The 13,843-nt window shown below is 43.8% G+C and overlaps 1 protein-coding gene across 9 annotated transcripts in view; it reads right to left on the reverse strand.

The window, feature by feature from the left end:
- pnpla6 (patatin-like phospholipase domain containing 6) overlaps positions 1-13,843 on the reverse strand; it is a 224,021-nt gene that overhangs the window by 90,926 nt on the left and 119,252 nt on the right. For all 9 annotated transcript variants that reach the window (XM_072564052.1, XM_072564051.1, XM_072564054.1 and 6 more), the window contains 3 exons: positions 12,145-12,276; positions 10,875-10,998; positions 9,832-9,945 (listed from right to left, as the gene is read on the reverse strand). In XM_072564052.1, the coding sequence (XP_072420153.1) occupies positions 9,832-9,945; positions 10,875-10,998; positions 12,145-12,276 (370 nt within the window). The remainder of the gene's footprint in view (positions 1-9,831; positions 9,946-10,874; positions 10,999-12,144; positions 12,277-13,843) is intronic.

Here is a 13,843-nt window from a genome sequence, read left to right on the forward strand (position 1 = left end):
ATTCAAATAACCTGTTCCATTGCTCCCTGGGGAGGAACCTTTCAAAGACTCATGACAAGAGGTGATGGTACATGTCGGCACAAATGATGTCGGGAAGAAGAGGAGGAACATACTACAGCGGGACTTCGGAGAACACGGAAGAAGGCTGAAAAGCAGGACGTCCAAGGTGGTTATCTCCAGTTTGCTTCCAGTTCCTTGGGCTGGTGAGGCCAGAAACAGGGAGATAATGGACTTGAACGTTTGGCTGGGGAACTGGTGCAGGAAGCAAGGATTTAAATTCTTGGATCACTGGGGTATGTTTTGTAGTAAACATAAATTATACAAGAGAGACAGTTTGCACCTTAATAGGTTGGGGACCAGCATCCTGGCAGGCAGATTTGCTACTGCAACACAGCTACGTTTAAACTAAGTAGCGGGGGGTGAGGGGACAAACTGGATGTTTAAGAAGGAAATTGAAGGGAAAGTTAGAACAAGGGAAGTCAAGAAAGACAATTGTATCAAGAGGCAGAAAACTCGGAAAGGGATCATGCTGCAAGGTTGATGGGGTGAGGGCAGTACCAAATTAAAAATACTATACATGAATGCATGAAGCATTAGAAATAAAATGGATGAGCTTGAGGCTCTCTTTTGGAAATTGGCAGTTATGATATTGTGGGGATAACTGAGACGTGGCTTCAAGTGGACAGGGCCTGGGAAATGAATAGTCAAGGCTACACGTGCTATCGTAAGGACAGACAGACTGGCAGAGGGGGTGGGGTGGCCCTGTTGGTAAGGAATGATATTCAGTCCCTTGCACAGCGGGACCTAGAATCAGGGGATGTAGAGTTAGTGTGGATAGAGCTGAGAAATTCTCAGGGTAAAAAGACTCTCTTGGGAGTTACCTACAGGCCCCCAAACAATAGTCTGGATGTCGGATGTAAGTTGAATCAGGAGCTGAAATTGGCCTGTCGCAAAGATGTTATGGGGGATTTCAACATGCAGGTAGACTGGGAGAATCAGGATGGTATTGGACCTCAAGAAAGAGACTTTGTGGAGTGCCTCAGAGATGGATTCTTAGAGCAGCTGGTGCTGGAGCCTACCAGGGAGAAGGCAATTCTGGATCTGGTATTGTGCAACGAACCAGAATTGATCAGGGACCTCGAAGTGAAGGAGCCATTGGGAAGTAGTGACCAGAATAAAATAAGCTTCAATCTGCAATTTGCGAGGGAGAGGGTACAATCGGAAGTGACAATATTTCTGTTGAATATAGGGAACTATGGCGCTATGAGGGAGGAGCTGGCCAAAGTTCAATGGTGCAATACCTTAGCAGGGATGATATTTCTGTGTAGAATGCAGAAGATGCAGGATCAGTTCATCCCAAAAAGGAAGGAAGATCCTAGGAAGAGGCATGGGTGGCCGTGGCTGACGAGGGAAGTTAAGAAACATATAAAGTTAAAAGAGAAAAAGTATAACATAGCAAAGATAAGTGGGAAAACGGAGGGCTGGGAAGCTTTTAAAAAACAACAGAGGATTACTAAGAACGAAATAAGCAGAGGAAAAATGAGGTACGAAGGTAAACTGGCCAAAAATATAAAGGAGGATAGTAAAAGCTTTTTTAGGTATGTGAAAGGGAAAAAAATTGTTAAGACTAAAACTGGGCCCTTGAAGACAGAAACAGGGGAATATATTACGGGGAACAAAGAAATGGCAGAAGAATTGAATTGGTACTTCAGATCTGTGTTCACAAGCAATCTCCCTGAGGTAACAGTGGCTGAAGGACCTGAACTGAAGGGAATTTATATTTACCAGGAATTGGTGTTGGAGAGACTGTTAGGTCTGAAGGTTGATAAGTCCCCAGGGCCTGATGGTCTACATCCCAGAGTACTGAAGGAGGTGGCTCGGGAAATCGTGGATGCGTTGGTGATTATTTTCCAGAGTTCGATAGATTCAGGATCAGTTCCCGCGGATTGGTGGGTGGCTCATGGCGTACCACTTTTTAAGAAAGGTGGGAGAGAGAAAGCAGGAAATTATAGACCAGTTAGTCTGACCTCAGTGGTGGGAAAGATGCTGGAGTCTATTATAAAGGATGAATTATGACACATCTGGATAGTAGTAACAGGATAGGTCAGAGTCAGCATGGATTTATGAAGTGGAAATCATGCTTGACTAATCTTCTGGAATATTTTGAGGATGTTACTCCGAAGATGGACGAGGGAGATCCAGTAGATGTAGTGTACCTGGACTTTCAGAAAGCTTTTGATAAAGTCTCACATAGGTGGTTAGTGAGCATAATTAGGGCGCATGGTATTGGGGGCAAAGTACTAACTTGGATTGAACATTGGTTGGCTGACAGGAAACAAAGAGTAATGATAAACATCTCCATTTTGGAATGGCAGGCAGTGACCAGTGGTGTACCGCAGGGATCAGTACTGGGACCGCAGCTTTTTACAATATATATTAATGATACAGAAGATGGTATTAGTAATAACATTAGCAAATTTGCTGATGATACGAAGTTGGGTGGCAGGGTGAAATGTGAGGAGGATGTTAGCAGATTACAGGGTGACCTGGTCAGGTTAGGTGAGTAGTCAGATGCATGGCAGATGCAGTTTAATGTGGATAAATGTATGGTTATCCACTTTGGTGGCAAGAACAGGAAGGCAGATTACTACCTAAATGGAAACAATTTAGGTAAAGGGGCAGTACAGAGAGATAGAACATAGAACATAGAACATAGAACAATACAGCGCAGTACAGGCCCTTCGGCCCTCGATGTTGCGCCGATCAAAGCCCACCTAACCTACACTAACCCACTATCCTCCATATACCTATCCAATGCCCGCTTAAATACCCATAAAGAGGGAGAGTCCACTACTGCTACTGGCAGGGCATTCCATGATCTTACGACTCGCTGAGTGAAGAACCTACCCCTAACATCAGTCCTATATCTACCCCCCCTTAATTTAAAGCTATGCCCCCTTGTAATAGCTGACTCCATACGCGGAAAAAGGTTCTCACTGTCAACCCTATCTAACCCCCTAATCATCTTGTACACCTCTATCAAATCACCCCTAAACCTTCTTTTCTCCAAAGAAAACAACCCCAAGTGCCTCAGCCTTTCCTCATAGGATCTTCCTACCATGCCAGGCAACATCCTGGTAAACTTCCTCTGCACCCGTTCCAGTGCCTCCACATCCTTCCTATAGTATGGCGACCAAAACTGCACACAATATTCCAGAAGCGGCCGCACCAGAGTCTTATACAACTGCAGCATGAAGATCTGGGTGTTCTTGTACACCAGTCAATGAAGGTAAGCATGCAGGTACAGCAGGTAGTGAAGAAGGCTAATAGCATGCTGGCCTTCATAACAAGAGGGATAGAAGCAAAGAGGTTCTTCTGAAGCTGTACAAGGCCCTGGTGAGACCACACCTGGAGAACTGTGTGCAGTTCTGGTCTCCAAATTTGAGGAAAGACATTCTGGCTATTGAGGGACTGCAGCGTAGGTTCACGAGGTCAATTCCTGGAATGGCGGGACTACCTTACGCTGAAAGACTGGAGCGACTAGGCTTGTATACCCTTGAGTTTAGAAGACTGAGAGGGGATCTGATTGAGACATATAAGATTATTAAAGGATTAGACACTCTGGAGGCAGGAAACATGTTTCTGCTGATGGGTGAGTGCTGAACCAGAGGAGACAGCTTAAAAATACGGGGTAGACCATTTAGGACAGAGATGAGGAGAAACGTCTTCACCCAGAGAGTGGTGGCTGTGTGGAATGCTCTTCCCCAGAGGGCAGCGGAGGCCCAGTCTCTGGATTCATTTAAGAAAGAGTTGGAAAGAGCTCTCAAGGATAGTGGAGTCAAGGGAAAAAAATCCTTGAGGAGAAAGTGAGGACTGCAGATGCTGGAGATCAGAGCTGAAAATGTGTTGCTGGAGAAGTGCAGCAGGTTTTCCTGAAGAAGGGCTCATGCCTAAAACGTTGATTCCCTTGCTCCTTGGATGCTGCCTGACCTGCTGCGCTTTTCCAGCAACACATTTTCAGTCGTGGAATCAAAGGTTATGGAGATAAGGCAGGAACAGGATACTGATTAAGGATGATCAGCCATGATCATATTGAATGGTGGTGCAGGCTCAAAGCGCAGAATGGCCTACTCCTGCACCCATTGTCTATTGTCCCTCAGGAAAAAATTCTTGCCTCTAACTTAGTGGGACTAGCTTAGTTTGGGATTATGGTCAGCATTGATCAGTTGGTCTGAGGTGTCTGTTTCTGTGCTGGATTACTCTGGAGACTCTAAATGAGAGACCCGTTCCTTTTAAACTGTGTCCCTTTGTTCTCATCCCTCCCTACAAGAGGAGAGATCTACTTTGCCAAGTCCATTGTGGGTGTTGAATGCTTCAATGAGATCACCTCTCATTCTTCTAAAGTCTGACAGATACAGGCTCAGCCTGTCCAACATTCCCTCATAAGATAAACTCTACCATTGCCACGAACCAGTTAAATGAATACTCTCCAAACTGCTTTTATCACATTTACACCCTTTCTTAAACAAGAATAAAACTGTACACTGTACTCCAGATGTGGCCTCACCACAACATAATGGCAGCAAAACATCCCTACTGATATCCCCTTCACCTTTCAACAAACAGCAACATTTTATTTGCCTTCTTATTCACAGATGGGATGTGTGTACCTGTCTGTGATAATAGATTCCCAAGTGGGACAGGAGAGTTTGAAATAAAGTTGCAAAAAACAAAATACTGTGGATGCCAGAGGGTCTGAAATACCTAGAGAAATTCCACATATTTTTGAGATGGAACTATTAGATTAGATTACTTACAGTGTGGAAACAGGCCCTTCAGCCCAACAAGTCCACACCGACGCACAACCCACCCAAACCCATTCCCCTACATTTACCCCTTCTACTCATACTACGGGCAATTTAGCATGGCCAATTCACCTGACCTGCACATTTTTGGACTGTGGGAGGAAACTGGAGCACCCGGAGGAAACCCACACAGACACGGGGAGAATGTACAAACTCCACATAGTCAGTCGCCTGAGGCGGGAATTGAACCCGGATCTCTGGCGCTATGAGGCAGCAGTGCTAACCACTGTGCCGCCTCAACTATTGCTGAGATAAGTTTGTCATCTTGAAGCACTCAACCACAAAGGGATCCTATTTACCTCTCCCCCATCCTAAGGATGACAGTCATTAACGACTTACAAACCGTAGTCCCTTACTGTCTGATCAGCAGGCATCAGTGTTTCCTTATAAGAAACATAATTCACCATAAAGTATGAATTCACTGCTCCTGGAACAGAGCACAGATAAACACCAACCACAGACAACAGTCCCACTGGGGGGGAAGCTCCAAGTTTCTGACAGCTGCTCACCTTTCTGCAACTCAGATCGTGCTGGACGCCAATCCCAGGATATTTCAGCACAGATTCTGACACCAAGCCTCCAGGGAAGATCTTCAAGGGACTCTTGCCAGATATCTTGGATTTTTCTCACTGTCTGCACGATCAACATTCATAAAGGTATACAGCACAGAAAAAGGCCTTTCAGCCCCTCGCATCTAGGTTGGTCAGCAAGATCCTAACGATTCACACCCCAGTTTCCTTCACTCAGCTCATAGCCTTGGCATTGTAAGTGCACCTCTAGATAATTCTTAAATATTGTAAGAGTTTCAGCTTCTACCACCGTCACAGGCAGAATGTTCTAGATAACCATCCCTAATTCCAGATATGGATTCCAGAATTGCACACCTGTGACCTAACCAACGTTTTATAGAGTTCCAGCATAACCTCCCTGCCCTTAAATTCTATGCCTCAGCTTATAAAGAAAAGGACAATGTGACAAGACTGTGTCTTTACGAGAGGTGCTCTGTGCTGTTGCTCTTGCAGTGGAGTGTGGTCACAGTGCAGTTGAAATGTCTCCTCGACAGGCAATTCTCCTTTTGTGTGTTCTTTAGAAAAATGAGACAAAAAAATCATGAGTGGGCAAGCTCAGGGCTCACACAGACCCAGCAAGGCTTTTAGTTTTATTTTCAGTGGTTGAGAAAGTTTTTGCTGGCTGCTTGAGCTAAAATCTTGAGTTTTCTGCTGCTGCTGTGAAGTCATAGACATGAGGGTTCCTCTTAAAAATCAAAAGGGCAGCTTGTTTCTTTCTTCTGGACTGGAGAGAGAGAGAGCACCTGAGAATAACAACAGTTTTACTCAATTGTATTTTTATGAATGTGTGTTTATGGGATGCTGCCTATATTGGAGCAGTTGATCAATGGTTAGATAACACGTTAGCTTGTTCGGTATGTCAATTGAGTAGGGTGGCACGGTGGCTCAGTGGTTAACACTGCTATCTCTCAGTGCGAGGGACCCAGGTTCAATTCCCACCTTGGGCGACTGTCTGTGTGGAGTTTGTACATTCTCCCAGTGTCTGCGTGGGTTTCCTCCGGCAGTCCAAAGATGTGCTGGCCAGGTGAATTGGCCATGCTACATTGTGTTACGTGCATTAGTCAGGGGTAAATATAGAGTGGGGGAATGGGTCTGGGTGGGTTACTCTTCGGAGGGTCAGTGTGGACTTGTTGGGCCAAAGGGCCTGTTTCCATACTCTAGGGAATCTAATCTAAAATTATGTCCATTTTTCTGTTTTTTTTGTATTTTAACCATGTTGTAAGAATGAAGTGAGTTTTGATTAAAGCCTAATGGTGGACCAATCAAATCACATGTGGAACACTTTGTGTTTAAATGAGTGTAAAAGTTAGGGAAAAGGCTATCTCCTTACAAGAACTGGGGCAGTGGGGGAATCTAATCCGGTCCATAACAATACCATCTGCCTTCTGAACCACTTTATCCACCTGACCTGATATCTTAAGGGGCTGGAGTACATGCACACTAAGAGCCATCTGGTCCTCATTGTTGCCTGGGGTCCTACCTGTTCATCGTGTGCTCCTTGCCTCGTTTGTCCTTCCCAAGAATACCCAGGAAATATCCATGGACTTGGTGAATTGGAAATAACTTTATTCTCCAATGGGACTTTGCCCCTGAAAAATAATGAGAAGCCATAGCGCCCCTCCACCTCACTGCAGACCCAGGATATGACCATGACCCAGCATTTGAGACATACATACAGACTGTTACCAACAACAGGTTGAGAGCGCTGAAAAGCAATACCATTGCACAACAGCCCCACCCGCAAAGCCCGTGTTCACCAACCTAGTGGGATTGAGCACACAGGCAAGACAGGTCGTTTAAAGCAATCTGTAAAATCAAAGCACCTTTCAGAATGCAGAGAACAAAAATTGACACTATCCCTTTTAAGGGATCAGATATGGGCGGCACAGTGGCTCAGTGCTTAGCACTGCCTCACAGTGCCCAGGGACCCAGGTTCAATTTCAACTTTGGGTGAGGAGAAGTTTGCACCTTCTCCCCGTGTCTGTGTAGGTTTCCTTCGGGTGCTCCGATTTCCTCCCACAATCCAAAGGTGTGCAGGTTAAATGAATTGGCCATGCTAAATTGCCCATAATGTTCAGGAATGTATGGGTTAGATGCATTAGTCAGGGGTAAATGTAGAGTAATTGGGTAGGGGAATGCGTCTGACTGGGTTACTCTTCAGAGGGTCAGTGTGGATTTGTTGGGCCAAATGGCCTTTTTCCAAGCTGTAGGGATTCTATGAATATTTTTGTTTTTTGGAATTATAAATTGAAATGGAAGTTGGATTACTATAACTGAAATACCAGGAAAGTTTTGCAACTTAAAGGCAATATTGCATTTTTTTGAGCTGAGGAATAAAAACATTGCTTTTTGAAGGAAGGAGAATGAGACTATGTGGCAGAAAGGATGTTTTGAGTCAAGGAAAAACTGCCTACAACAGTCCTGTGATTGGTTGAGATGCAAAGTGGTAAAATGCTGTAACTGCTAGGGCAACATCAGAGGAGAAAAACCTCCAGAGCCTGCAGATAGAAAGCATCTCTCTCTCCCTCTCTCTCTCTCTTCCCATGCAGAGAAAAAAGATACAAGCTTAAATGAAATAATTCTAAAACAGAATCCATCAACTGTCAAATTGAAGAATAACCTCCAGAAACAACAGAATGGAGTAGACTGGTAAATGTTTCTCCTTTCTGAGAGTCTGCGACCCAGCATTGAGAGCTTGGGACTGACATTCCCTCTAATTTTCTCACTGGTTGTGCAGACCCCGAGGACAGCAAATGGCACGAACCTCTAGAACTGGAAGTCAGTGCTGTGATTGGCATTCTGATGCTAATTGCTGTGCATGGAGCCTTGGAACTTCAAACAAACACTGTTTGGGGTTGGGATAAGTTTCCCAAATAGAGTGCTGCACTTTTCAACACACTCTTTAAAGCTACAAAAGGAACTAGGTTAAAACAGAAACTGAGTAAAAACCATGTAATAGGTTTATCTGAGTAGAGTGAAAATCCAGCTTACTCTTTTCTCATCGATCCACCGGTCTGCAAAATAACAAATACAAGCACCAGGACAACCCAAAGAATCCATTGGCATGCACTGCCATTAGGAGGTACCCTGGCAGCATCTGTAAACACTTATGAACTGAAATCAAAACATCAGCCCCCATTTAATTCCTCTATGGTGGAGCAACCAAATAAATTCATCTGGGTTCCTTCAACAGCACATTCCAAACACCTAACTACAATGATCAAGAAGGAAATGGGCAGTAGACACATGGAAACATCAGTTTCTCCCCAAACCACACAACCACCCTGACTTGAAATCTAGCATTCTTCGTTCACTGTCACTGGGTCAAAATCCTGGAACATCCTTTCTAACAGCACCGTGGGACTGCAGTAATCACCATCACCTTCTCGAGGGCAATTAGGGAAGGGCAATTCATACTGGCCTAGCAAGTGACACATATGTCCCGTGAACAAACAAAAATAATCCACCCTTTGGGCTGACGTTTTGGACCATTTTACCACCCTACTTTAAAGAAAATAACACTTCAAACAGCTATACTGTTACAACATGGGTAAACCCTCTGCTAATTTAAACCAGCCACACAGAAAATGTTCACCTCATGCCGTTAACTGTTAAGATTCGAGAGGCAAAGAACTATCCCAGAGGTCACTATTTAAAGAATAAAATTGTTAATTTTTACTTTAAGTCCAACAGAGAATATTAAAACCAACAATTATTTACAACTCCTTTCTCTAAAATGTATCTTTTACCTCCCGCTCTATATAATATTGGTCTGATAAAAAAACCCCGATTAAGATTTACACAAAAAAAGACGCATTTCAAAACCCAGTCAGCTTTGTTAATTCTCCTTTGTAGATATTCCTCTGTGAATTTTTCTCTAGGTCGGTTTTGATGTTCTGCTGCGCATACTTCTTACAGACGAGTACCTTTTAGACAGCTCTTCAGCTAGCAGTCTATACTTGTTGGTCTTTGGCAGTTCTCCCCCTAACTATTCAAAATTTCTGCTTTCATACCCCAAAACATCAAATCGTTTCACTGGTTTTAATATTATCAAAATACTAAATTCAGATTTGATTGGATTTTGGTATCTTCAAGCATAACTAAAACCAATTGACTAAATTTGAATTTGTTTTTGTTTCATGGCAACCCATCTGCTGCTATTTGTTTTGACTAAATGTTACATTGCTACCTTGTTCAGGACTCTGTGCTTTGTCAGTCCTTGCTAGCTTTTCAACTTCCTTAAAGGCACAGTACACCTCTACATCTTCATAACATTACAAAGAGGAGAGATGAGAGAATATTTGGAAGTCCCCTGAAGGAAGTGAGATAGGCAACAACTTTTATACTTTGAAGCATCATATCATGCCGAGAAGGTCAGCCTGGACTTGGCAACCAACCTGAGGATACCTTCTCTTGATATTATTCAGTGTTCCCTCGGGTAACTTGGCCAGTTCAGAGTCACGAACTGCATGCATCGTAGTGGCTCGGGGCTGGTGAGTTAGGGCTTCGACCTGAAACGGAAAGAAAAATAAAATTAAAGCTCATTTCAAGGCAAGTTACAAATCAATGGAAAATGACAGGCAAGAAACAGACCATCCACCCGTCCAACCTGTCGCAGTACAAACTGCCTTATTACCTTATGGATCACATACTTCAGAACCTGACATAAAAGCCAATGGTTTCACTGGGATTTAGATAGTCTGAGGAAGGAATATTATGTCAGTGCAGATACAAGGGATTTGTCTAAAGTTAAACCAAATAGATCTGCCAAAATGGTGTTCAGAACAGTCATCCAATAGTGCAGGTGAAGGTAACATGAATCTTTTTTGTACCAAATGACCCACAATATTGAGATATTTGCCCTTATTAATTGGTCATTCACTTTACTTGCCCATCAAATTCAGACCTTATCCAGACTGGTTTCTTTCATTAATAACACACAGAATTTTGCAGTCAATTTACATTCAGGAGGCAGCTGAATTCTCTTCTGGTCAGAATCCATGAGAGAACAGGAGATTTGGGCAGAGTGTTGTGATAGGGTTACAATCTCTTGAATTAGAAGTACTCTCAACCTACTCAGACTGCGGTTCTCACATGGATCTGGTCTCACACACACACACAGGCCAGAAAGTGAACGGATGGGAGGAAGACATCAAAACTCATGCAGAGGACATTCTGTCAGCCACTGACCACGGGCTCAAGGAGAAATAAGTCCAATTGCTCACTGTTCAGCCAAGGGTGTTAAGAAGCAAATGGTTATTAAATAAGTGAATCAGATTTCGACAATCCTGGTCCACACTGCCACTTTGTTAGGGAACAGAGAGAAACCATCTGACTGCTGTGTGTACTACTGGCACTGTACCTTCACCTAATGGCTCATTCCCCTCAGCAAACTGGATTTAGACAATCGTTTAAATAGGGTGGGAAGATAACTAATTACCACTCCAATCAGATCTCCACGTCCATATTCTCCTACAAGTTCTTTCTTGCCGTTAGCCTTACGGATGACAGACCTCAGTCGCCCATTCAGGACGATGTAGGTGCAGTCTGATCGGTCAGCCTGCCTGCAAATTAAAACAAAGATGTTAGAGAGAATCAGACAAACAAGGGGGCCACCAGGCAGCCAGGGATCACAAAGGCAACTTCATCTGGTTAACCAGGCGGGAGCAAAGAATGGTGATGGTTGTTGTTCTTACTCTCAGGGTGAAATCTGTCCACCTTCTCCAAAGAGACAGTTACAAGAGCACCACCACTACAAACAAAATGCTGGTACCTCTTGCAAAGATCTTTGATTATTTGCTTCTGCAAATGAAAGGGACATCCTTAAATCAGCAACTCTCAAATAAACAGGGTCTGCAGAGAATGTTACTGCATTCCTGGCTATGGTAACATCCTTTTGAATGCACTATTACAAATAATCTTCATCATCAGGAGCTGGAATAAAGCAGTGGTCCCACTCAGTGACAGTATCCCAGTAGTAGAAATGCTGTACAGCAGACAGTGTACCAGTGATATTTCGGCACAGATAACCACCACATTATACAACATTGGAGAAGAATCAATGCCTTTATATCATTTTAATTGAATTACAAAGATCTAAAGAGTCATAGAATCATTTGGTCCAACCAGTCCATGCCAACCATAATCTCAAATTGAACTAGTCCCATCTGCCTGCACTTGGCCCACATCCTTCCAAACATTTCTTATTCATGTACTTATCTAAATGTCTTTTTAAGTGTTGAAACTAACATTCACCACTTCCTGTGACAGTTCACTCACATATGACCACTCTGAGTAAATAAAAAATTGCCCCTCATGTCTTTGTTAAATTTTTCTCCTCTCATCTTAAACATATGACCCCTCTAGTCTTGAAATCCCCCACTCTAGGGAAAAAGACACCTGCCATACTCCTCAGGATCTTATAAACCTCTGTAAGGTCACCCCTCAGCCTCCTACGCCCCAGTGAAAAATGTCCTGGCCTCTATATAACTCAAACTCTCAATTCTCAGCAATATCCTGGTAAATCTTGAATGAACCCTTTCCATTCTTCCTTTAGCAGGGTGACCAGAACTGGATACAGTACTCCAGAATGGGCCTCATAAATGTCCTATACAACCTCATCATGACCTCCCAACTCCTGTACTCAAACAATGAAGAAATTTACATTCAATATTACAACAGAGGAAGCTGGAGCTTGTGCATGAGCTTACCTATAGAGAGCACGGCCTGCTTCCACTGCCATCCAGTCAATCGCAAAGTCCATTTGCCGTACAAAAGGAGACATTCTGACAGCCACATTATGTGCAGCACTGAGCACCACGTTAGGCTGCTCTCGCATTATTCTGCAGAATGGACAAAAACATCAAACTCTGTCGCACCCGCGACCAATCCCACTGCAGTGGGCCTCAGTTCGCGATATGTGAAGCACTGAAATAATGTGGCATCTAAGCAGAACACAAAGTCATCAGCAGATGTGCACACAGTCACTTTAACAACTCCTGATCACCACAATGACTCATTCGCCAATAAGCATCTGAATTATGCCTTGGACATCGATGCAATCTGGGAACACTACACTTTGCAGCAGAACAAGAACAGGTATATCAGCCTGAACTAAAGAGTAGAGTAAATTTTTATTTGCTCCTGGAATGATGGCATCACTGGCTAGGCAATCCCGAATTACCCAGAGGGCAGCTTAATGAGTCAACTAGCTGTGGATCTGGAGTCACATATAGACCAAACCGGGACGGAGAGCAGTTTCCTTCCCTCAGTGACATTAGTGAACCAGATGGGTTTTTCTGACAGTCAAAAATTATTGCATGATCATCATTAGACACTTAATTCCAGAGTTTGATTGAGTTCAAATTCCATCATTTACTATGGTGGGATTCGAGCCCAGGTCTCCAAGACATTACCCGGGTCATGGAGTCATAGTCACAGAAATATACAGCCCAGAAACAAACCAGTCCATAAGACCATAAGACACAGGAGTGGAAGTAAGGCCATTCGGCCCATCGGATCCACTCCGCCATTCGATCATGGCTGCTGGGTACTTCAACTCCACTTACCCACATTCTCCCCGTAGCCCTTAATTCCCCAAGACAACAAGAATCTATCAATCTCTGCCTTGAAGACATTTAGCGTCCCGGCCTCCACTGCACTCCGCGGCAATGAATTCCACAGACCCACCACTCTCTGGCTGAAGAAATGTCTCCGCACTTGTGTTCTGAATTTACCTCCTCTAATTCTAAGGCTGTGTCCACGGGTCCTAGTCTCCTCGCCTAACGGAAACAATTTCCTAGCATCCACCCTTTCCAAGCCATGTATTATCTTGTACGTCTCTATTAAGTCTCCCCTTAATCTTCTAAACTCCAATGAATACAATCCCAAGATCCTCAGCCGTTCCTCATATGTTAGGCCTACCATTCCAGGGATCATCCGTGTGAATCTCCGCTGGACACGTTCCAGTGCCAGTATGTCCTTCCTGAGGTGTGGGGACCAAAACTGGACACAGTACTCCAAATGGGGCCTAACCAGAGCTTTATAAAGTCTCAGTAGCACAATGGTGTCCAACTCGTCTATGCTGACCAGATATCCTAATCTAATTTCGTCCCATTTGCCAGCACCCAACCCATATCCCTCCAAACCCTTCCTATTCATGCGCCAATCTATATGCCTCTTAAATGTTGCAATTGTACCAGCCTCCACCACTTCCTCTGGCAGCTCATTCCATACACGTAGCAACTGTTTCCATCAACAGCAATCAGGCTGCCTATCAATGCTGCACATGTACACAGATCATCATTCACTCTACATACATACGAGGGAAAATATACCCACACACCTCTCTTTTTAAACAAAGCCGTTCAGGAATAAAGGTATAAATGTGGCACTAATATACTGACCAGA

Source organism: Chiloscyllium punctatum, chromosome 46 (assembly GCF_047496795.1).
Source record: "Chiloscyllium punctatum isolate Juve2018m chromosome 46, sChiPun1.3, whole genome shotgun sequence".
Classification (NCBI taxonomy): Eukaryota; Metazoa; Chordata; class Chondrichthyes; order Orectolobiformes; family Hemiscylliidae; genus Chiloscyllium; species Chiloscyllium punctatum.